The following is a 25,300-nucleotide window of genomic DNA, read 5'->3' as shown; positions in this document are numbered from 1 at the left end:
GGCCCCCATCTATTTATTTGAAAAAGTAAATAAATAAAAATAATAAAACCACTAGAACAGTTCCACATCATGCAAAGGACTGTCTTCTAATCAATTAGCAGCCCCACCCCTATGCCAGCATTCCATTAGTAATTAAGGTAGATGGCTTTCTCCTGGGGAATTCAAGTATAAAAGGGCAGAGCCCCTAGGGACCTAACCCATTATGCCAGCCTTTTCATTAGCAGGGAAACCCTGCCACACTCTCTCTAAGGAAGAGCCAGCAGCATCACTGACGAACACCTGTGTGTGAATAGCAACCACCTCTGCGGAGAGATAAAAATGTGCTGGGGCTGGGGAGTGAAGAAGGGAGAACCACTTATAAAAAATTAAAAAAAAAAAAAAAAGCCTACATTCTATGCTCTGCAAAACAATCCGTATGGACCTTGCCTTTTTTTTTTTTTTTTTTGGTCCGGTCATGGGGTCTGAACTCTGGGCCTGGGCGCTGTCCCTCAGCTCTTCAGCTCAAGGCTAGCGCTCTACCTCTTGAGCCACAGCGCCACTTCCGGCTTTTTTCTTTTTGCTTATGTGGTGCTAAGGAATCGAACCCAAAGCCTCATGCATGCAAGGCAAGCGTTCTACCACTGAGCCACCTTCCCAGCCCCTGGACCTTGCCTTTCCACTCTAACAAAAAGAGATGGATTCTAAAGTTAAATTAGATATGCCGTGATTTTGAAGGAACTCAGTTTAGAACGCAAACAACCATATAGTCAAACTCCCTCTTTCACTGCTAGGGCAGCAAGAGGGATACAAGAGGCTAAGGGATGCTTGAACCAAGGCATAGGCAGCAGCTCAGGCTAGCATCTTTACCCCATGCTAGCATCTTAAAAAGAAGGCACATCACCAAGGTTAAATAAGTATAATCAAACCAAGTTCAACTAAGCTAAGCAACAACCACTCCTACTAAGAAACAACTGCAGATGTCTAGGAGGGTCACATGCAATTACAGAGACCAGCTTCAGGAGAGAGGCGTGAAGCAAGAGAAAAGCAAATGCAAACACAAAGTGGTGGCACATTACACAAGCAACAGGCTCAAGAGGACATAGTGAGATAGGCAGAGTTCAGCAAAAAGGATTGAATGTACAAGTCCCAAATGCAAAGAATGGACTGGCACTACCATCTACAGTGCTCAGTGCTCCTGGTAATCAGGCTTAAAACAAGTAAAAACAGCCGGGCGCTGGTGGCTCACGCCTGTAATCCTAGCTACTCAGGAGGCTGAGATCTGAGGATCGCGGTTCAAAGCCAGCCCGGGCAGGAGAGCCCATGAAACTCCTATGTCCAATAAACCACCAGAAAACAGGAAGTGGCGCTGTAGCTCAAGTGGTAGAGCGCTCACTTTGAGCTGAAGAGCTGAGGGACAGCGCCCAGGCCCGGGGTTCAAGCCCCACGACCGACAAAAAAAAAGTAAAAACAAAGCTCTTTACTTTTTCTTTTGGGGAGGGGATGAGATGTGCTTACCAAAGACTTCTAAAGTCCCAACTCTTCATTGTACCATAAAGCAGGACAAGCCAGCCAGGGCAGGAAAAGTCCCTGAGACTCTTTTTTTTTCTTTTTTGCTTATGTGGTGCTGAGGAATCGAACCCAGGGCCTCAGGCATGCAAGGCAAGCGCTCTACCTCTGAGCCACCTTCCCAGCCCTCCTGAGACTCTTATATGCAATTAACCACCAGAAAACCAGAAGTGGTGATGTGGCTCAAAGTGTTAGAGCACTCGCCTTGAGTGAAGAAATTTAGGGACAGTGGCCCAGGCCATAAGTTCAAGCTCCATAACTGACCAAAAGAATGAAGTAATAAAAATTAAAAAGCAGGACAGTCAAATCGAGAAGTCTCAATTGTTCTAGGCATGAGGTACACACATACTTGCTTGTTACCAAGTTTTAGCTATCAGAGCTTTGGTTTCTTTAAAGTAGTTCCTGAAATTCCAGAAGATGGGAGAGATAAAGCAGCAAATAAGCAGCCAGGATTCAGTGAGGTCTGTCGGTTTCCCCGGCTCCTGTGGCGCACACGTGCTATGTAGGTCATTGCTCTATGTGTGCCACTTTTCTTTTGTGCCAACACTAGAGCTTGAAGTAAGGGTGCTCTTGTTTAGTTTTTGGGGTTTTCTTTCTTTTTTTTTTTTAACCCCCTGCTCCAGGCTGGAGCTCCACACTTGAGCCACACCTTCACTTCCATCTTTTTGCTGGTTGGACAAAGTTTCTGAGACTTTTCTCCCTGGATTGCTTTTGAATCATGATCCTCAAATTTCAGTCTCCTGAATAGCTAGGATTATGGGCATGAGCCACCAGTGACCAGCTTTTCAACTTTTTCATTTTTATTTTTTCCTGGTCGGTCATGGGGCTTGAACTCTGGGCCTGGGCGCTGTCCTTCAGCTTTCATCTCAAGGCAAGCACTCTACCACTTGAGCCACAGCGCCACTTCTAGTTTTCTGGTGGTTTATTGGAGATGAGAGTCTCACTGACTTTCCTGCCCGGGCTGGCTTTGAACTGTGTGATCCTCCTTAATAGCTAGGATTACAGGCATAAGCCACTGGCACTCGGCTCAACTTTGTCAATGTTATTTGCTGATTTTGTGCCAGTAGTAGGGCTTGAACTCAGGGACTGGGTATTGTTCTTTACCTTTTTCTGCTCAAGGCTGGCACCCTGCCATTTGTGCTACAGTTCCACTGGTTTTTTTTTTAATGAGGGATGCTTACCCTGTACCTTATACTGTGTCGACATAACTAAGCCAGGACTAAAAGGCCTTCCACAGCCAAGAAAGGCTAATTCAAACAATGCCTCAATCTGGACCACCTAGATTTATCCTGACTCAATATTTGTTTCCCGTCTGTAAAGTAGGGGAAATAGTAAGAGTTACTATCTTACAAAAAGTAAATGAGCTAATGAATGTAAAACAGCTAAGTAAGTGCCCAGGACAAAGTAAATGCTCAATAAATATTTGTAGATAAAGATACATAAACATCTGGCACTGGTGGCTCACAGTTGTAATCCTAGCTACTCAGGAGGCTGAGAACTGAAGAAAGTGGTTCTAAGCCGACCTGGGCAGGAAAGTCCATGATACTCTTATCTCCAATTAACCACCAGAAAACTAGAAGTGGAGCTGTGGCTCAAGTGGTAGAGTGCTAGCCCTGAGCAAAAGAACTAAAGTATAGCATACAACCCCTGAGTTTAAGTCCCATGACCAAAAAAAGAAAAAAGATATATAACCTTAAAGGCAAACCAGGCCAAGTGATTAGCAATGTATGGGGTGCTATCTATTCTTTAAGTTCAAATTTCCCCACAACTAAGAAAAATGTATGGAACTTAAAAGTTCATCCAGAAAGTACTATCACATTCTTACACCACCTTAGTCAGTAGTGTGAACAAATAATTTTAAGCAATAGTCTTTTTTTTTTTTTCTACCAGTCCTGGAGCTTGAACTCAGGGCCTGGGCGCTTGTCCCTACGCTTTTGTGCTCAGGGTAGTGCTCTACAACAGAAGCCACACCTCCACTTTCGGCTATTTGGTAATTACTTGGAGTTAAGAGGCTCCTGAAATGAACTTTCCTGCCTTGGCTGGCTTTGAACTGCATTCCTCAGATCTCAGCCTCCTGAGTAGCTAGGATTACTGGCATGAGCCACTAGCACCAGGCTTAAGCTATAGTCTTTATCTTCTATATAGACCAGTAGCCAAAGACAGAAAACAGCCTAACAAGCACAATTCTGGAACTCAAATGAAAGCTAAATGAGTATCTGAAAAAACGCTTTGTGTAGAGGATTACAGGACTTGCTCAGCGACGGGCAACAGAACTGTAATCTTGAAGATCTGTATGTAGACTCAAATTGATACAAGCTAAACATGTGATTAAACAATTTTGTTTTAAAAAAAATATTCCAAGGGGATGTGATTGGGAGTAAATGATAGTTTAAAAAGTTTTTCTTGAAGCCCAGGAAGGTGACTATTTGAGCTACTACTGTGGTAGTAGCTCTTAAATCAGGGGTGCTTTGGAAATTGGTGGATTATGATGTACAAAGAATAAAGTCTGAGAATTATAGGCTAGTTTAGAAACTATATATATATATAATATATATTACAATTTTACCTGTCAAAGACATCAAAGACAGAATTCACACCCTGTTATCAGCTCATCAAATTTGCTGACCTCTTAGAGGAGAAAAATACAATATAAGTACATAAGTGTACTTACAAAATGTTGGCAAGCATATTTCATTAAAAAAACAAGAGGCAAGCTGGGCACTGGTGGCTCACACCTGTAATCCTAGCTTCTCAGAGGCTGAGATCTGAGGATCGAGGTTCAAAGCCAGCCCTAGCAGGAAAGGCCGTGAAACTCTTTTTTTTTTTTTTCAGGCAGGAAAAGAAGTTTATTTACCCAACTGCTGCTCCGGCCATGCACGGTGGAGAAGCATGGCTGAAAAGGGAAGGGGGGGGGTGTGAAGGGGGGCCGTGAAACTCTTATCTCCAATTAACCACCAGAAAACCAGAAGTGGTGCTGTGGCTGAAATGGTAGAAAACTTGCCTTGAGCTGAAGAGCTGAGGGAAAGCATATAGGCCCAGAGTTCAAGCCCCACAACAGACAAAAACAAAACAAAACAACAACAAGAGGCAGGGGGCAGGGGGCAGGGAGCAGGGAGCAGGGAAGGTGCCTCAGTAGTAGCGTGCTTGCCTTGCATGCATGAGGCCCTGGGTTTGAATCCTTAGTACCACATAAATAGAAAAAGCCAGAAGTAGCACTGTGGCTCAAATGGTAGAGCGCTAGCTTTGAGTAAAAGCAGCTCAGGGACAGTACCCAGGCCCTCAGTTCAAGCCGCAGGACTGGCAAAAAATTAAAATTAAAAAAACGAGATAGACTGGGATTGTAGCTCACTGGTACAATGGAGGGCCCCTGGGTTCCATCCTTAGCACTGGAAGCAAGGAAAAAGAAGAGGGGAAAAAAAAATCTAACAAAAGTACAGAAAGCTGGGTGCTGGTGGCTCATGCCTGTAATCCTAGCTATTCAGGAAGCTGAGATCTGAGAACTGTGGTTCAAAGCCAGCCCAGGCAGAAAGTCCATGGGACTCTTATCTCCAATTAACCACCAGAAAATCAGAAGTGACACTGTGGTTCAAAGTGGTACAGTGCTAGCCTTAAGTAAAAGAACTCAAGGACAGCACCAAGGCCCTGAGTTCAAGCCCCATGACCGACCCCCCCCCCAAAAAAAAAAAAGAGGAGAGTACAGTACAGTAGAAGAAAAGGGAACAAAAGTATGCAGGCTTGGTATGTATCCAACGGACAGAGTGTTGGATGTGCTATGACCACAGCTACCCAGCCTTCAGCTATTGTAGGCAACAAGGTTCTTCAAGGATACAAGCCATGCAAGCTTTGCAGTTTTCAAATTTGGAACTGACCAATAGCCAACATATAAACTTAAAAAAAAAAAAAAACCTACTATGATGATGAAATTCAAGTAAGCCAAATGATCTTTTTAATGGAATAAAATAAGAAAAGCCAATGCTGTTTTCAAAGGAGAAATAAGCCAACTTTGATCCAAGTCCCTGAGGTCACTGAGAACCAGCCTTCTCAGCTAGAATGACTGCAAACCAAGGTGGCAAGTGCTTTCCTGAGTCTGGGCCAAACTCTGGGATGGCAAAAAAACAGGCTCATTATGAGGTCAAAGCAAGTCACCAACCAATCAAGGACAGTGTTGATGAACCTGATATTTACCCATAAGTGATTCTCACACTTCTGTTTGGGACTTCTCACCTTCACCTTTACACTCTTCATTACTGATGATGTCAAATAGCTTTTGTTCATGTGGGTTATAGCTATTCATATTTACTATATTAAAATTAGAACTGAGACAAAAACTATGAATTAAATTTTTTTTACTAGCTTAGTATGTTGGCACACACACTGGTAATCCCAGGACTCAGGAAGCTGAGGCAGGAGGATCTCAAATTCAGGCCCGCCTGGGCTACTCAGCAAGGCCATGTCTATATATAAATTAACAAGTAAAATTTTGCTGATCCCATTACAACGATGCATTTTTTTTTTTGCCAGTCCTGGGTTTTGAACTCAGGGCCTGAGCACTGTCCTTGAGCTTCTTTTGCTCAAGGCTAGCATTCTACCACTTAAGCCAAATTACCACTTCTGGCCTTTTCTGTTTATGTAGTACTGAGGAATCAAACCCAGGGCTTCATGCATGGAGGCAAGCAGTTTACCACTAAGCCACATTCCCAGCCCTGTATGCATGATATTTTTAATGAAATCCATATTTTCCAATGAATCAATTTAATATATATAATCAGTAAAAATACAAATATACTAACTTCAAAATGGAATTCAAGCTTTTACATTAACCTTGAAAACATTATGCTATGTGAAATACACCAGACACAGAAAGACAAATATGCAACATGATTCTACCTGTTTTTGTTTTTTTCTTTTGGTCGGTCATGGGACTTGGGGTCTGTCCCTGAGCTCTTCTGCTCAAGGCTAGCACTCTACCACTTTAAGGCACAGCTCCACATCTGGTTTTCTGGTGGTTAAGTGTATATAAGAGTTTCATGGGGGGCTGGGAATGTGGCTCAGTGGTAGAGCACTTGTCTTGCATGCTTGAGGCTCTGGGTTCGATTCCTCAGAACCACATAAGCAAAAAAGAAAAAAGCCAGAAGTGGCGTTGTGACTCAAGTGGTAGAGTGCTAGCCTTGAGCTGAAGAGCTGAGGGTCAGCACCCAGGCCCAGAGTTCAGGCCCCATGACCGGACCCAAAAAAAAAAAAAAAAAAAAGTGTTTCATGGGGATTTTTCTGCCTGGGCTGGCTTTCAATGGCAATCCTCAGATCTCAACCTCCTTAGTAGCTAGGAATACAGGCATGAACTACTAGCGCCTGTAATTTTCCTGAATTTCTGATTCCACTGATATGAAGAATAGGCAAATTCAGGGCAGGAATGTGGCTTAGTAGTAGAGTGCTTGTCTAGTACACATAAAGCCCTGGGTTTGATTCCTCAGTACCACATAAACAGAAAGAGCCAGAAGTAGTGCTGTGGCTTAAGTGTAGAGTGCTATTAGCTTGAGCACAGAGAAGCTCAGGGACAGAGCCCAGGCCCTGAGTACAAACTCCAGGACTGGCCAAAAAAAAAAAAAAGACAAATTCATAAAGACAACTAGTAAAATAGAGTTTTTCAGGGGCTCTGGGAAGGTGGATGTTATTGTCTAGTTTGTACAGCTTCCATCTTGGATGATGAAAATCAATGAGACTTAATTTAATGGCACTGGTCTAACTTGACAACATAAATTTTGTTAAGTTATATACATTGCAATAAAAAATGGAATTAGAACACAAGGTCACAGAGAACTTTAGACCACCATAATTGAGCAACATTCTATAAAAATTTGGAACAGTATTCTTTAAACTATCAAGGTCACTAAGCACCAGTGGTTCAGACTTGCAATTCTATCTACTCAGGAAATTGAGACCTAGAGGATCACATCCAAAGCCAACTCAGATAGAAAAGTCCAAGAGACTTCATTCCTAATTAGCCAGCAAAAACCCAGAGTGGATATAGATAGCTAGGCAACAGTGGTTCACACCTATAATTCTACCTTCTACTCAGGAGTCTGACAAGGAAGATCACGGTTGGAAGTCATCCCAAAGAGAAAAATCTGAGAGACTCTTATTTCCAATTAACCAGCAAAAAGTTAGGCTGGATATGAGGCACAGGTGGTAGTTCACGCCCATAATCCTAGCTACTTAGAAGGCTAAACTCTGAGAATCCCAGTTCAAAGCCAGTTTGGGCATACAAATCTGACACTCTTTAATAAAGCAGCAAAAAAATCTGTGGAACTGGAAATGTAGCTCAAGTGGTAAACACCAGCTGAGCAAGCCAGCCAGCAAGAGTAAGATTCTGAGTTCAAACCCCAGTACCAAAAAAAAAAAATGGGAGAGAAACTGCTGAGATCCCAGTTACTGGGAAATCATAAAAAGAATCATGGTATAGGTCAGCCAAGCAAAAAGCAAGACATTATTTGAAAAAATAATGTAAGACAAAAAGACTGGGGGAGTGGCCCAAGTGGTAGATTTCCCTTAAGTTCAAAACCTCAGTATAAACAAACAATGGTAGACCAAATAAAACAAAAACGAAGAATAAGCTCTAACAAAAGAAATAAGGCTAGGTGCTCTGGCTTACACCTAACAATTCCATCTACTCAGAAGCCAGTCCATGCAAAAAAGTTAACAAGACCCCAATACAAGACTCTACCCTCAAAAACTAAACTGAGGGGCTGGGAAGGTGGCTCAGTGGCAGAGCGCTTGCCTTGCATGCTTGAGGCCCTGGGTTCAATTCCTCAGCACCACATAAGCAAAAAGAAAAAAGCCAGAAGTGGCGCTGTGGCTCAAGTGGTAGAGTGTTAGCTTTGAGCTAAAGAGCTGAGGGACAGCGCCCAGGCCCAGAGTTCAGGCCCCAAAAAAATAAATAAAAATAAATAAATTGAATGAGGGAAGGGATGACACTGCTCAAAAAGAAATGTACTCTTTACAACTTATATAACTGTAACCCCTCTGTATATCACCCTTTATAATCACAATAAAAAATTTTACTGGGGGCTGGGAACGTGGTTTAGTGGTAGAGTGCTTGCCAGGCATCCATAAAGTCCTTGGTTGATATCTGAGTACCACATAAACAGAAAAGGCTGGAAGTGGTACTGTGGCTCAAGTGGTAAGAGTGATAGCCTTGAGCAAAAGAAGCTCAGGGACAGTGCCCAGGCCCTGAGTTCAAGCCCCAGGACTGGCAAAAATAAACTTGTCTTTTTGGGGGAAGGAGAAAGCTGGTCTCGCTATGCTGCCCAGGCTATTCTAAACTCCTAGACTAACATCCTCAACCACTAGACTACAAGTTCATGTAACCTCACTAGACAAAAGAAATTTCTTGGGGCTGGGAAGGTGGCTCAGTAGTAGAGCACTTGCTTGCCTTGCATACATGAGGCCCTGGGTTCGATTCCTCAACACCACATAAGCAGAAAAAAAAAAGCCAGAAGTGGTGCTGTGGCTCAAGTGGTAGCATGCTAGCCTTGAGCTGAAGAGCTGAGGGACAGCACCCAGGCCCAGAGTTCAGGCCCCATGACTGGACCCAAAAAAAAAAAAAAAAAGAAAAGAAAGAAAAAGAAATTTCTTGCTACTCAGGAGGCTGAGATCTGAGGATCTCGGTTCAAACCAGCCCAGGCAGGAAAGTCCGTGACACTCTTATTTCCAATAAACCCCTAGAAAACCAGAAGTGGTGCTGTGACTCAAGCCGTAGAGTGCTCGCGTTGGACTGAAGAGCGCAGGGACAACGCCCAAGCCCAGAGTTCAAGCCCCACAACCAACCAAAAAAAAAGAAAAGAAATTTCTTAAAATATTTATTCATTCAAAATAATATTAAGCCTGGCGCTGGTAGCTCACACCTGTAATCCTACCTACTCAGGAGGCTGAGATCTGAGGATCACGGTTCAAAGCCAGCCTGGGTAGGAAAGTCTGTGAGTTTCTGATTTCCAATACACCCCTAGAAAACTGAAGTGACGCTGTGGCTAAAGAGATAGAGTGCTGCTGGGCACCGGTGGCTCACGCTTGTAATCCTAGCTACTCAGAAGGCTGAGGATCGCGGTTCAAAGCCAGCCTGGGCAGAAAAGTCCATGAGAGGGCTGGGAAGGTGGCTCAGAGGTAGAGTGCTTGCCTTGCATGCATGAGGCCCTGGGTTCGATTCCTCAGCACCACATAAGCAAAAAGAAAAAAGCTGGAAGTGGCGCTGTGGCTCACGTGGTAGAGCGCTAGCCTTGAGCTGAAGAGCTGAGGGACAGTGCCCAGGCCCAGAGTTCAGGCCCCACGACCGGACCTCCCCCACAAAAAAAAAAGAAAAAAGAAAAGTCCATGAGACCCTTATCTCCAATAAGCCACTAGAAAACCAGAAGTGGTGCTGTGGCTCAAGCGTAGAACGCTCGCCTTGAGCTGAAGAGCTGAGGGACAGCACCCAAGCTCAGAGTTCAAGCTCCACGACCGACAAAAAAACAAAGAGGTAGAGTGCTCGCTTTAAGCTGAAGAGCACAGGGACAGCACCCAGGCCCATAGTTCAAATCCCATGACCACCACCAACAACAAAATAATAGTAATATGAAACAAATACACATTTATGCAACCTATTTTTAATGGGAAAACTGTTTTCCTAAACAAAATAAAATTTGATAACAAGAGTTGTATTCTTTTACCTCCTTGCATGTCTCCTTAATATCTGAATTAATGGACTACAGCTGACTTCAAATCTATGTCTGCAATCAATGTTTCAACACCTTGTTTAGAAGTATGTGAAAACAACCTGACTTCATATAGGCAGTTAGAAAACAGAGTTTACAGCCTTCCAGTTACAGAGGATTTTCTTCTTTGATACCAGGCCAAAACTGGTGAGCTGGGAATATGGCTTAGTAATAGAGTGCTTGCCTAGCATGCATGAGACCCTGGGTTCTATTCCTAGGTACAACATAAACAAAAATTTTAAAAAATGCGGGCTGGGAAGATGGCTCAGTGGTAGAGTGCTTGCCTCGCACGCATGAGGCCCTGGGTTTGATTCCTCAGCACCACATAAGCAGAAAAAGCTGGAAGTGGCATTGGGGCTCTAGTGGGTGGGTGTCAGCCTTGAGCTGAAGAGCTAAGGGATAGCGCCCAGGCCCAGAGTTCATGCCCCACAACCAACAAAAAATAAAATAAAATTGAAACAGTGGTAGCTGCAAAGTAGATTCTTAAATTTTACCAATAAACCTTTTTTGTACACTCGTATGTTAAAATTCATTGGTTAGCTTGTTCTTTGAATGGCTCTTTTACCCACTCAAGAATATCCCTACACTGAATTAAGCAGAATTTCCAAACTCTAATACTTACAGTATCAAAAGTCATGTTATCTTTACACTGTTCTCACCACCTCTTTGATAGATACAAAGTTCCCAAAATTCCAATTTTCACTTGAAAACTTGAATTTTATCATTTTGACATCAGTGAAAGCTACTTTATTAATTTCCAAGAGAATGTCCACTGAAGTTGTCAAGTTTGGTCCATCAGTTGTTATTTCTTTTTTTTTTTTTTTGCCAGTCCTGGGTCTTGCACTCAGGGCCTGGGCACTGTCCCTGAGCTGCTTTTGCTCAAGGCTAATACTCTACCACTTGAGTCATAGTGCCATTTCTGGCTTTTTCTGTTTATGTGGTACTGAAGAATTGAACCCAGGGCTTCCTACATGCTAGGTAAGCACTATACCTCTAAACACATTCCCAATCCCAGTTGTTATTTCTAGTTAAAATGATGCATGCAGCTGGTTCAGCTCTGTCACACATGCTCTTCCACCAAAATGTGGCTCATAACAGTGATGTTTCATGGGTATGGCTCAGTGATGCTTTCATGATCCACAAGATTAAAAACACTTTTGTTAATGGGGAAGATACAATGAAAATTGTTTCTAGCTATTCATCCAAGACGTTCTTGAGTGGCAGCAACAAAGACCACGACTTTGATCACTGGTGGTCTAGTATCTTGATTTGATTTTGGCGCCAGCAGTTTTTTCTGTCATTGCTTCTGTGCCATCAGTGTAAATGGAAATGAAACTGTTCCAGGGTAAATCAAGAGATTCAGAAGTTATTCAATCCTTTGAATATTTATCACCACTTGTGTCTGTGGCTGAGCATTCACATAAATTATTCTTTGACGAGTCAATGCTGGTGAAGCATGGCAAGCCATGTCTGTACATTCGCTTGTGTTAGGTGAGAGTGAACATTCTGAAAATAAGGTATTAACTTTGTCTTCATGACTACAGTTACCTCTTCTATTCACCAAGTACCAGAAACATCTCAAGTGATGATGCCCTGAATTCTACTGACTTTTCATCCAGTGGGCACTCAGGAATGTTAGCTGTCTAAGACCTGGTTAGCCTCTCAGCTACTGTGCAGGTTTCTCTTGCCAAAGCAAAATGGTCAGTTGGCTCATAGGAGGCTTCAGTGACTCACCTCCAGAGTGAAAAACTAGAAGATCCTTTGACTTTTAAAGTACTCATAGTGCGGGCTGGGAAGGTAGCTCAGCGGTAGAGTGCTTGCCTTGCAAGCATGAGGCCCTGAGTTCGATTCCTCAGCACCACATAAACAGAAAAAGCTGGAAGTGGCGCTGTGGCTCCAGAGGTAGAGCGCTAGCCTTGAGCTGAAGAGCTAAGGGACAGCTCAGACCCAGAGTTCAGGCCCCATGATCGGCAAAAAATAAATAAATAAAGTACTCATAGTATGAACACTTAAAATAATTCAATTCTAGATGAGGTTAATCTGGGTACAGTTTATAGATATGGATAGATAGGCTACAAAAGCCCTTACCCTTTTTGTGGCAGGAGGGGGGAATGGGGGATATGTCTATCATAGGGCTTGAACTCAGGACCTGGGCACCATTCCTGAGCTCTTTTGTTCAGGGCTAGAGCTCTACCACTTTGAGCCACAGCGCCACTTCTGATTTTCTGGTGGCCAATTGGAGATAAGAGTCTCATGGACTTTCCTGCGTAGGCTGGCTTTGAACCACAACTCTCAGATCTCAGCTTCATGAGTCACTAGGATTAGAGGCGTGAGACAACAGAGCTCTGTTATGAAACCCATTTGTATGATTATGTATGCTAATAAAAATATTCAATTCTGCCGGGCGCTGGTGGCTCACGCCTGTAATCCTAGCTACTCAGGAGGCTGACATCTGAGGATCGCGGTTCAAGGCCAGCCCGGGCAGGAGAGACCGTGAGACTCCTATCTCCAATAAAAACCACCAGAAAACCGGTAGTGGCGCTGTAGCTCAAGTGGTAGAACGCTCGCCTTGAGCTGAAGAGCTGAGGGACAGCACCCAGGCCCAGAGTTCAAGCCCCACGACCGACCAAAAAAAAAAAAAATTCAATTCTTAGCTGGGCATCGATGGCTTGTGCCTAGTACTAGCTACTCAGGAGGCGGAGTTCTGAGGATCATGATTCAAAGCCAGCTTGGGCAGGAAAGTCTGTGAGACTCTTATCTTCAATTAATCACCAGAAAACCAGGAGTAGTGCTGTGGCTCAAAGTGGTAGAGCACTAGCCTTGAGCAAAAGAGCTCAGGCAGGGGCTGGGAAGGTGGCTCAGTGGTAGAGTGCTTGCCTTGCATGCCTGAGGCCCTGGGTTCGATTCCTCAGCACCACATAAGAAAAAAGCCGGACGTGGCACTGTGGCTCAAGTGGTAGAGCGCTTGCCTTGAGCTAAAGAGCTGAGGGACAGCGCCCAGGCCCAGAGTTCAGACCCCACAACCGGACCAAAAAAAAAAAAAAAAGAGAGAGCTCAGGCACAACACCCAGGCCCTGAGTTCAAGACCGACGATGGACCACCCCCCAAAAAAGAAAAATTCAGTTCTCTTTTCTTTAAATTACTATTGACATTGCAACAATGATGCACCTTGGGTGGTAATACCAGACAAAAGTGTTTTGTTGCTGAAGATATACCAAGGCACATTATTAACATCTATAATGTTGAGAAGACAGTTTCATTATAACTTTTTTCCTTCAAATTCTTATTTGTACTTCTGCCCCATTTCTTTGAGGTGGAATCCCCTCTTATACTTGTTGAAATGTTCATTTTAGTATCTTTAAATGGATGTTGCAGCTATACCTTGAAAAAGCTAATCTAATCATCCCTTTTAAGATAATAATCATACTTAAATAAGAAAAATACTATAAACTTTCTATTTCAGAATGAATAGCATACATTAATTGTATTAATGCATGGTATTCCTTTGTAACAGTTCCATGCATACAACTTATGCTGATCAACCACACCATCTCTATCATTCTCCCTTATACCTTGCTTCCCCTTTCCCAAAACAATTTCAACAAGTTTCATTGTTCTATTTTCTTTCTTTTCCTTTTTTCTTGCCAGTCCTGGGGCTTGAACTCTGGGCTTGGGTGCTGTCCCTGAGCTTCTTTTGCTCAAGGCTGGCACTCTACCACTTGAGCCAAAGCACCACTTCCTTTTTTTTTTTTTTTTTGAGTAGTTTACTGGAGATAAAAGCCTTATAGACTTTCCTGCCCAGTTTCAAGCCACCATCCTCAGACCTCAGCTTCCTGAGTAGCTAGGATTACAGGTGTGAGCCACCAGCACCTGGCTCATTATTCTGTTTTCATACATGCAAACAGTTTCCATCATTTATATCTTCATATGCCTCCTCCTTAGCCCTCTCTGCTCCTGCTGCCACCTCTACCCCAACAAAGCTGCTCCACTTTCATGTCGGTTGTTTTCTCATGGTGGGTATCAATTGCACCAAGAGGCTCCACCATGGCGTTTTAGGTAAGACATTACCCTACTTTGCTCAGAACAATCTTTTCTACTGCTTTCTCAATCCTAACCTCCCCAACCCCTATTAAGACTCTTTATGCTGACATCTCATATAGTTGCAATGTATTTCTAGGTTTTTTGCCATTCATCTATTTTCCCTCTCCCCTTCCCTCATCCTCTTAAATAGTTCAGCAGAAATATATTTTTTTAAGTTAGACTTTTTTCCAAATACTTTTTGGTATTACAAGATATACATACTCCTTGCAGTTTCCTAAAAGATAGGAAAATACCAGAATTTCAAAATAATGACCTATTAGACAATAATGAAGTTTATGAAAACTCTAGCAGGAAAACCAAAGAGAGCTGGGAAGAGAATAACAGAAGTTCCAAGAACAAAGTAAGTTCATCACTGAAAACGTCATATTTGTATGTAAAAGGATGTAATAAAGAAGCCCACATCTCATTAGCTGGTGATGTGATCACATATTATATAGCCCTTGGAAATCACCACCATCCAGGTAAGAACCTGAAAGTGAAAAACAGCATGTTACAATAAAATTAACTGATACTGACTGTATGTACCACTTGAAAGGGCCTTAGTGATTCCTATGGCCCCAACATCACAGAGAACAAATTCAACATCGTACCATCAAAATTAGCAAAATCTTCCCAGGTCTCTACTCAAAACAGGGTCTGGACTTATTTCTGATAAGGAAAAGAGTCTATCAGAACTGGCTGTAAGGTCAGAGGAAATAGCCAAGAATCGGCTTGGATTAGATTCAGTCACCACGGAAACCAGAATACGGTCCCTAGTAAGTTGTCAGGTTGAAAGGCCTAGCTTTACTAAGGAAGGTAGCTCTAGAGACACAAAAAGAACTGAATTTTTGTTTTCTTCTGAAACAAGGTCTCACCATTTAATTGAAGCTGGCCTCTAACTGGTCAGCTTCCTGCCTCAGCCTCCCAAGTGCTGGGATTACGGACAAGCAAGCGCCAGCAAAACAGAATGAACTTCTTTTCTAAAGTAGCAAACTCTTAACTTTATAGAAACCAGAGGAATGGGAAAAGAAAAGGAGTGGGTGGTTCTAGGATTCCATGCATGAAGGAGCTCTCAGACTGTCAAAATCCCTCTCCTGTCTGGGTGCCAGTGGCTCATGCCTATAATCTTAGCTACTCAGGAAGCTGAGATCTGAGGATTGTGGTTGGAAACCAGCCCAGGCAGGAAAAGTCCATGAGACTCTTATCTCCAATAAACCATTCAAAAAAAACCCAAAAAACAGAAGTGGTGCTATGGCTCAAGTGGTAGCTCAGGGACAGAGCATAGACTTTGAGTTCAAGCCCCAGAACTGGCACACACACAAATCCTTCTTCTGAGCCATGCCACAGGGGGCATAGACACAGATACAGGAGAGTGAGATAAGTAGATGAAAAACCCAATATGGAGAGGAACATAGATGGATGGGACAATAAAGGGAGTTCAAAGACACCAAACAGGAAAAGTAAAGTGGTAGAGTATGACACCTCAGCAGAGAGGTCAAAAGAAAGAGAAAAATACAATGAAAGAAAATAGAGTGCCTGATGGCTAGCTCTGAAGCTACTCTGTTACCTTCCTCCCTGATCACGGCTGCACAGTGAAAAGCCTCATCAGCTTACTTGCTGTTCTGACAAGGCATTTGGGCTCCACAGATGGCAAGAGATGAAGATAAACAAGGAGCCGACAGAGCCCACGATCTCAGTCCCAGATTCAGACCAAAATTCACAGAAGCAGCTGAGAAATGGCTGCATCCCTTCATGCCTTTGAAAGAGGAGTAACAAGAACCTGCCCTTGAAGGCAATTCTGCTAGGGACAAAGGAACCTTCATTCCTGTATTGCTAAGCCCCATGTGGTCTATAAGAGAAACAGAGAGCTTTCTCTTGTGGCCAAAGGGCTGATACAGCGCATAAAGAGAGACTTTGGTAAAGGAAATCCCTGCACTTGGTGGGGCCTTACCAAAAGGAACCCTTGACATCTCCTCTAAAACTGGAGTCCCTGCTCACAAAATCGATGGTCTGTTAAATCTGGATTTAGCCTTCTGGTTATCAATGAAACTGCACATCTATCATTACTAGCATTCATAACACTGAAATATGGACAGGCAGCAGGTGGTGTTTTTTCCTTTAATCAAAATTGACTAATATTGAGGCTTTATTTAAAATAAAATTGTTATGAGGAGGAGGAGAAGGAGGAGAAGAAGGAGAAGAAGAAAAAGAAGAGGAGGAGGAAGGGAGGGCAAGAGGGAGGGAGAGAGGGAGGGAGGAAGGGAGGAGGAAGGAAGGAAGGAAGGAAGGAAGGAAGGAAGGAAGGAAGGAAGGAAGGAAGGAAGGAAGGAAGGAAGAAGAGCTGCTAGTGGTATAAGCCTATAATTCCGATACTAGGATCAGTTCCAGGCCAGCCTGAGTACACAGTGAAACCTCATCCCCTCCTCCCAAAAAATTATATGAAATTCTCCAACAATATTCTATTTCTTTTATATAGTAACTGGTAAGGGGAAAAAAGGAAGGAAAAGAGAGAGAAGATAAGAGGGAGGGAGCACTGATGGTTCATGCCTGTAATTCTAGCTACTCAGGAGGCTGCGATCTGAAGATCCCGATTCAAAGCCAGCTAGGGCAGGAAAGCCCATGAGACTGTTCTCTCTAATAAAACCACCAGAAGGGGCTGGGAAGGTGGCTCAGTGGTAGAGCACTTGCCTTTCATGAGGGCCTGGGTTCGATTCCTCAGCACCACATAAGCAAAAAGAAAAAGCCGGAAGTGACGCTCCAATGGTAGAGCGCTGGCCTTGAGTTGAAGAGCTGAGGGGCAGTGCCCAGGCCCAGAGTTCCAGCCCCACCATGGACAAAAAAAAAAAAAAAAGAAGGAAAGAAAGAAACATTAAAAGGCTGGGCACTGGTGGTTCACACCTATAATCCTAGCAACTCAGGAGGCTGAGATCTGAGGATCGCAGTTCAAAGCCAATCTGACCTGTAAAGTCTAGGAGATTCTCATTACCAGCTGACCAGCAAAAAGCTGGAAGTGGAGCTGTGGCTCAAGTAATAGAGCACTAGCTTTGAGGGAGAGGGAAAAAAGTGTGCGTGCCTTAAAACTTCCAGGGAAGATCGGTCATTCTGAAGACAAAGGTACATGGGGTGCAAAGAAGCCCCTTTTCAAGAATGAGGTCCAGCTCCCAGACTCATGGGTATTTGGAGAAGGAGAGGGGTTGTTTACACTTTTCAAACTCATGCCTCACTGAACACAGCCTGGAGAAGGCAGACCTTTGTATTGCCAACTTCTCAGAGAACACAGAGAAAAATAGGCCGAGGCTGCTCAAAACCAGCTTGACTGGTTCTACAGAACAGACTATGGGCTGCTTATATTAAAAAGAAAAAAAACCAAATAGGTGGCTTGGAGCCAGCCACTGAACCTACCCCTTCTCTTTCTCCTCATCTTCAACTGTCCCTGGGATCCCTTAGCCAGTATCAGTGCTCACCTTACCCTCTCTTCTATCAAACCTCGAGTGATCTTACAGTTTTTTAAGCCTAAAACTAATAATTTGGTAGGTAGGAAATGCTCCCCCATCTTGGGAGGAATGGGATCACATTTTGCCATCTTCTAATGAGAAACATAAGGAATAACTGGAAATAGGGAAATAAGCGATAACCCAAAGACAGGCATCTTGGAACAAATTCCTCACAGAAATCCAGAAACTTCAAATACACTAGACATACAGACCAAGGAATCTAGCCTGTTTACACCCAAAAAGGAGAAAGTGGTCTGGTGGGTGTGGGAAGGGACGGGGTGCCTTCTCTTTGGAGAGATAAGTGGAAAACAAGAGGCCAGATTCCCTCTAGGCAGTGCTTCACAATCATCTGCCCCACCTCAGCCTAAAGGATGAGCAAAGGCACTCCGTGGGAAAGCCTGTGGTAGAATGGAGGTAAAACTTTCAGGGTTAAGCCAGGGTGGCCTGGGTGCTTTCCATGCCCACCTGAGGAAAGGATGATTTCCTTCCTCACACGGTTTGTAAAAGGCTTACTCTTCCCTGTGCTGAGACAGAAGGGGAAAATGCACAGCTAATGCTTCAATGACTCACTCATGTTTGATAAAGGCTGGGAGAAAGCCTGGAGAACCCAAGCTTCCAGTGCAAAACATACAAACACTGGAATCTCCCGTCAAGAGAAGCAAATTCAGCCACCTATCCTGTTTGTCATTTTGCTGAAACTCAGAAGAGGAAGGAAAAGGGGCCATGTTTAAATTCCACCACGTTTTCCATATGCCTCTTAATTTTTGCTTTGCTAAAGAAGCAGTGAACATGGCAGCACCACCCTTGCTAAAAGGGAATCAAACCCTCTGTGCACAGAGGCCTAATAACAGAACCTAGCTTAACCAAGCAGGGGGAATCAGGGCTGGGCCTGGGTACTACAAGAAGCCTTATGAGGCAGTCTCAAGAAAGGGAGATGACCACCCTACTGCCCTTTCCATCTGCCGAGGTTACTTTATCCCAAACCATTAATGGGCTTCAAAGTGCTGCTGGGAGGGAATCCATTTAGCAAAGACACTATCAGGGGCCAAAGGTGGTACCCAGCCCCCACCCTGCTTGTCGATAATGGGCCACAAAGTCTGAGGCTTGGCTGCACTCTAGGTATAAAATATTCATTTGAATAGACATAATACATATATAGGAACGTCATGGAAGCTCCTGAGGGAAGAGAAATGCCAGCCAGGTGGCTAAGTGCTCAAAATGGGAAAGAGTTCATGAAGGCCTGGGTTAGTCCTGGTCAAATGTCCACTGAGAATTGGGTTGTTCTGTCCAAAGGGGAAAAAGTCTAGCCAGAGAAGTTCTGATTCCCAAAGAGATCTCATCATGCAAATCTCTCAGACAAATTTTCCATAGACATAGACTCTGCCTAAGACATTCATGCTGAAAAAATCTCCAGCCCATTGTTTGGTCACAGTCTGAAAGATTCAGCTACCCCTGTGCAAACTGGATTTCAATCTGAAGCAAGCCAATTCTCAATGACTGACTTGTTTCCATCTGTTCAGCTACATCCTACAGTCCACAGAAAGCATAGAGAGACATTATTACAATGTGTAAGGCGGCTACTTTTACCAGGTGCAAAGAGCACACATGGCAACTCTACAGATTCTGAGAGCCCTTAACCCAAACCTCATCTGAAATCTCTAGGACACAGCAGCAGGTAAGTGAGGATATGTGATCAGACATTCACCCACATCCCCATCTAAGAGTACTTTCATCCCACCTCTACCCCACCCCCACCTCACTGCCATGTCAAAGCAAAGAATCAGTGCTAGCACCCCCAGCACAGTACAGCACAGCTCCCAGAGCTGGAAGGTGGCACCCTAGCTAACCCAGTTATTGACCCAGAGGGCATCACAAACTTTTTAGCACAGAAGTGATCAGAAGCCTGGGCAGAAAAGAACACTAGACTCTTATCTCCAATTAACCACCAAAAAGCCAGAAGTGGAGCTATGGATCAAGTGGTAGAGCACAAGCCTTGAGCAAAAAAGCTCAGGGACACTGCCTAGGCCCTGAATTCAAGCACCAGGACTGGCACAAAAAAAGGAAGAGGAAGAAAAGGAGGAGGAGAAGGAAGAGGAAGAAGAGGAGAAGGAGGCGGCGACAGTAGCAGCATCCAGACTGACACTGGATACAATGTGCATGGAGAAGCTTATTTGTTCTTTTTTTTTTTTTTTGGGGTCCGGTCATGGGGCCTGAACTCTGGGCCTGGGTGCTGTCCCTCAGCTCTTCAGCTCAAGGCTAGCGCTCTACCACTTGAGCCACAGCGCCACTTCGGGCTTTTTTCTTTTTTGCTTATGTCGTGCTGGGGAATCAAACCCAGGGCCTCAGGCATGCAAGGCAAGCACTCTACCACTGAGCCACCTTCCCAGCCCCGCTTATTTGTTCTTTACAGCATCCTAAAATTAAGATTTTCCTCTTCATCAATCTTCCAAACTTCTTTTTCTACAATTCTGAGAAAATGTACATTCCCTATTCCCTAAAAATGTGAGGGCAACTGGGCACCTGTAATCCTAGCTGTTGAGGAGATTGAGATCTGAGGATCATGGTTCAAAGCTGGCCCAAGCAAGGAAGTCTATGAGACTATTTTACCTCCAATTAACCACAAGAAAACCAGAAGTGGTGCTGTGGCTCAAAGTGGCAGAACATTAGCCTTGAGCAAAACAGCTCAGGGAGAGTGCACAGGTCCTAAGTTCAAGCCCCATGACCATCACCCCCCTCTCCCCACCAAAAAAAGTGAGGGCAGCATTGTGCCTCATCTAATGGCCAGAAACCTGATGGGTGGCAAGAGGCTTCTATTTTCTTTTGGGAGTGCTTTCAATTTCTAGGCCTAGAGGTGAGGCAGGTCCAAAGCCATGTGGACCTTCCCCAGGGCCTAACCAAAGTGCTAGCCAGTGGCAGGTGAACTCTGGAAACTGGACCATCTCCACACTTGCCTATGACTGTTGCTGCTGGCTAGAAGACAAACAGTCATCTTGCTGATTGCTTTCAAAGCTGCCAAGCCTCCAGGCCAGCAGAGCCATTTGGAAAAGAAGCTTACAGAAAGCTCAGCTCACAGACTAAGAAACTCCAAAACTACCAGACCCAGGTCAGAATCCTCCTTCTGCAGAGGAAGAAGTCTATCACCATAAAAAAAGCACATCTAGAATCAGGTGTCACAAAAAAAAAAAAATCATCTTAAAGACAGAGCTTGACTTTCTTTTATCTCCTACTTTCACTGTTAAGAAGCAAAGTTGACAGCAAACAGGCAATCTCTCTGCAACATAAGGTTTATTTTTAATGCTTCAACGTTTTTTTCTGTGTGTGTTTCAGATGTGATCAAAGAGCGCCCAGAAACAGTTCCTTATCAGCCACATTTTTTTTTTTAAAAAAAAAGGGGGGGAGAAAAGAGCAAGTAAAAAAGATTGGAGACAACCACCAGAGTTTGTTTACCTATTTTCTGGGGAAACCAGTTTAAATAATTTAAATCTACTTAAATAAGGTGAGAGTGGACCTCAGGAGAGAGGGAAGTGCCCAACCAAATCTCTTGCTTTTTATTTTTTTTCATTAAGGCCACTGCAATGACTGAGCCTCTATGGCCATTTCAGCCAAAACTACAACAGGACCAAAAAGCAGGTACCTACTTCACCTGACAGAAAGCATGATCAACTCTAAAGGAGGCCATCATTGGCCTTATGAACGGAAGACTTGTTGCTGAACTTTATTTATTTATTTTTTTTTACAAGCTTTAAAGAACATAGCTGAACTGGGATTGTAGTCCACTGGCAGAACACTCGCCCAGCATGTGTAAGGCAGGGCCCTGAGCACCATTCCCAGTGTATACACACACACACACGAACCATGAAATGACTTAGAGGAACCTAAGTTCACAAAGAGTAAGGAGGATAAGTAACTCTTAAATTTGGAAGAGAATGACAACATATGCAGCCACTGGACTAAACAAAGTTAGCACAGAGGAGCTTATCCAAAATTGATCACTCGCTATCACAAAATCAGTAGACATCTTCTGAGTCTCCACTACTTGCTCAGTAGTACTTGAGGCAAATAAGAGAGGAAATCAGTGTACAGAATACAAGAAAAAGACAGAGGCAATAATGCATTTACATTTAGCAGAGCACAAAGAACCCACACTGAGGCAGTCTGCTACTCTCTGGAGCACAATGCCCCCACAACCTCACAGAGAAAAGTAGGCACTCCAGCCACTCCCCGAATGCCTGAGGGTGCCAGTCACTTGGCCTCCTCCTACCAGCTCATAATAAAGAGTCTGGGAAAGTTCTCTGGTCAGGCAGGGTCTACCTGCTAAAACTAAGATCTTGAGAGGAAAGGGAACAAACAAGCAACAACCTCAAGAGAACCTAGAGAAAGTGGATCCCAGTAGGAAAGAACCAGCTGGCAAGTGAGGGGTTGTGGGCACCCAGATCAAGGCCTCTGTCCCCTGTCAACCCAGCCACCAGACCAGTGATGGGACAAACCAATCACCCCTCACTCACAGCCCCTACTTCACCCCAAAAGCAAACAGTCCATATAAAATAAGGGTCAACCATTGCAGAGAAAAGCTATCTATACTCCTCTTGAGCCCCTACGTGCCCATGTGACAAGAAGGCAAGAAGGTTAACAAGACAGAAAAGCAAAATAAATGAAAGGAGGTTAAGATTTCTCAGAGGTTAACGTGCGAGAGAATGGAACATCACTCTACCCCACCTGACTACAAAGAACACAGAGAATCAGGAAAACAGAAAAGATGTAATGAGGGGAAAGAATGCAAAAAGCACTGCAGCCTCAGGGTAGAAGTCTCTTTTTCTGGACAAGGTGCATTTATTTATTTAGCCTAGTAAAGTTCACCAAGAAAGTTCAGATAGGCAGGGGAGAGGGTGAAAGGAAAGGGAGGGATGGAAAGTGGACGCCTCTGGGCTGAGGCCAGATGATGACAGAAAAGGCAAAGGCTTGGGTGACAAGTGTAAGCACTGATTGCCAGGTTGGGAGAGAGTGAGCCTGTAGAATTCTGAGGCTGACCAGCAGTGGAAGAAATGCACGTGCAAAATGCGTGGATTTCCTGGGAATCACAAACACTAGCCAATAGGAAGGGGATGGACTGGAGGGTGGCGGGGGAACTATATACTGTGCAGAGGACAGGAGACTCATTGGACATGAAAGGCAGCACTGATTAAGAAGCATAGTAAGGAAGACAGGGTAAGGTTGAGCAACAGGAAGCAGCAAGCAAGAAGGAAGACACTAAGAGAAGTGACAGCCACTGTTGAAGAGAGACAGAAAGCATCCTGCTTTGTATTGCAGCGTGAGAAGGCAGAAAGGCAGGCAGAGATGGTGATACAGTGCGGCCGGGGAAGGACTGAGCAACAGGTTAGGTGAATACAGCAAGACTACAACAGCTTCTTTTTTCCAACAAGACGACCAAGTTTGAGCCCAAGGAGAAGCTGGTTGAACACTCACAGCGGGGGGGGGGGGGGGGGAACCCCGAGAGGCTCAGAGACTTAAAAGCCAAATCCCAAGGGGAAGGTGGGGGGAGGGGGGGGGAGAAGAAGTACTCCGAGGCAGTGGTGACTGAATCCCCAAAAGCAACCTGTGGGAAAACTATGCGCATGACAGCTATATGGGAAACACGGAAGCGACACACATGCCAGCTCCGGGAACCAGGGAGCTAGCTAGCTCTTGGCGAAAAGAAGGGAAAGTGATGAGCAAAAAGAGTAGGCGCACGATTTGGAAAGGGGATGAGGGAGGAGCGGGTGGGTTGCAAGCAAGAGGGAGAGCCCGATTTGGAACGAAACAGGGTAGAAAAAGCCGCTGGGAAAGTGAAAGGGGGACGGGGTATCGAAAACACACTCCGGGGCAAAGACCCCGAGGGCGATAACCGAGGACTGGGAGAACCGGTGCGGGCGACGGGGGAGCAAGGCTAGAGGAGAGGCAGGAAGAGGTGGACAACCATCCGTGGCAAATCGCGGGATGTTATTCGAGGAGCGGGAGGGTGGCTACTCGGAGCGTGGGTGGAAGAAGACCAGAAAGGCCCCTGAGAGAGGGGGGAGGAAAAAGGGGAAGAGAAGGGGAGGCTGGGGAGGTAACACGGAAGAGAGCAGGAGGGCGGTGAGGGGAGAGGGGAGCTGGCAGAAAGACAAGTGTGCAGCTCCGAGTCAGGACAAGGTGGGTCCCGGGTCAAGACTCGCAAAGGTGATGTGCGGGGACAGTAGCCAGATGACAGGGCAGCCGAGGTCTGCGGGATGGCAGTAGGAGAGCAGAGGGAGGAGGCTCCGCAAGGTGCAGGGGGCCCAGCCAGAGAATTCGGGGAGCCCTCGGGGCTCCTTACCTGCTCCGTGTCCCTCTCGTTCAGCGTGGGTAGGGGGGTCCGGGCGCTGGACATGGCGCCGGTACCTCAGGGGAGGGAACCGAGAAGCTTGGAGGAAGGGAGGAAAGGGAAGGCGCGGAGCCCGGCCGGGCGGGGCTTCTCACAGCAGGAGCACCCGCCGCATGGGCCCCGGCCGGGGGTGCGGGGAGGCCGGACAGCCGCTCACGCCAGCCCGGGGATGCGCCGCTCGGGCTAGGCCGCGCCGGCTCCGAGCGGCTCCGGACCGCACCCCCCCGACCCCCGGCTGGGCTGTGCCGCCTTTCGGCCGGGCCGCGCCGCTCCGCCTACTCTCTGCCGCCGCAGCCGGCCGCCCGCCTCGCTCCTCCCCTGCCCTCAGCCGCACTGCTCCGCGCCCGGCACACAGGCAGCCGCCACCGGACCTGCTGCTCCCAACATGGCCGCCACCACCGCTGGCCTTCGGCTCTTTCCGCCGGCCGCCGCCGGAAATCTCCGAAGCAACTAGGAACGGGAGGGGGCGGCTCCTTCTCCTCCCCACTAGGGACTACCGGTGAATGCCGGAAACAGCCGAAGACGGTAACCCCCGGGGAACGCGCACACCTCCACGACTCCGAACGCCGAGCTTCGGCTCTGTTTACGGAAATCCACGAAGCAACTCCCGGCCCTCCGGAGCCACCGAGCCACGCCCATCAGACTGGCCACGCCCGGCGACGTAGCCACGCCCACTTCCAGTTGGTTTTTCGGCAGTTTCCGGAAACACTCGAGAGACTCAGCGTGCGAAGTCGGCCACGCCCCCTTCCCCGGCTGCCGGGCGGAGGACCGCCGCCGAGAGCCATTTCCGGCAACACCCGCGGGCCCGCCGCACACCGAGTCGTTTCCCGGTGCGGTTCGCCAAGGGCCGGCGTGTCCTCTCGTTTGTTTCCGACAGTTTTCGGGTATTTTCAAGCCTTGAGTAGGAAGCGTGGTATTTCACTGGCAAATAAAGCTGATCGTCGCCTCTAGGATCTTGGGTTCTTCTTCCTGCCTTTCTGCGGTCAGCTCCGTATCTACTACTGTTTCTCATCCAGACTTCTACACGTGAAATGCGGTGTGAGTCTGTCAGGTGTCTA

At 45.6% G+C, this 25,300-nt stretch overlaps 1 protein-coding gene across 4 annotated transcripts in view; it reads right to left on the bottom strand.

Annotated features, from left to right (window-relative positions):
- Window positions 1-24,884, bottom strand: part of Mark2 (microtubule affinity regulating kinase 2) — a 73,557-nt gene extending 48,673 nt beyond the window's left edge. Inside the window, exon 1 of one of the 4 annotated variants that reach the window (XM_042675876.1) lies at window positions 24,195-24,884. In XM_042675876.1, coding sequence (XP_042531810.1) covers window positions 24,195-24,248 — 54 coding nt within the window. In that variant the 5' untranslated portion in view covers window positions 24,249-24,884. The remainder of the gene's footprint in view (window positions 1-24,194) is intronic. The other 3 variants (XM_042675877.1, XM_042675873.1, XM_042675875.1) reach the window with 3 other exon arrangements.
- Between the last annotated feature and the right edge of the window lie 416 nt (window positions 24,885-25,300).

This window comes from Dipodomys spectabilis, unplaced genomic scaffold (assembly GCF_019054845.1).
Source record: "Dipodomys spectabilis isolate Male_0828 unplaced genomic scaffold, ASM1905484v1 ptg000030l, whole genome shotgun sequence".
NCBI classification, from domain to species: domain Eukaryota; kingdom Metazoa; phylum Chordata; class Mammalia; order Rodentia; family Heteromyidae; genus Dipodomys; species Dipodomys spectabilis.
Note: the sequence above shows the minus strand (reverse complement) of the source record. Positions and strands in the feature narration are given on the sequence as shown.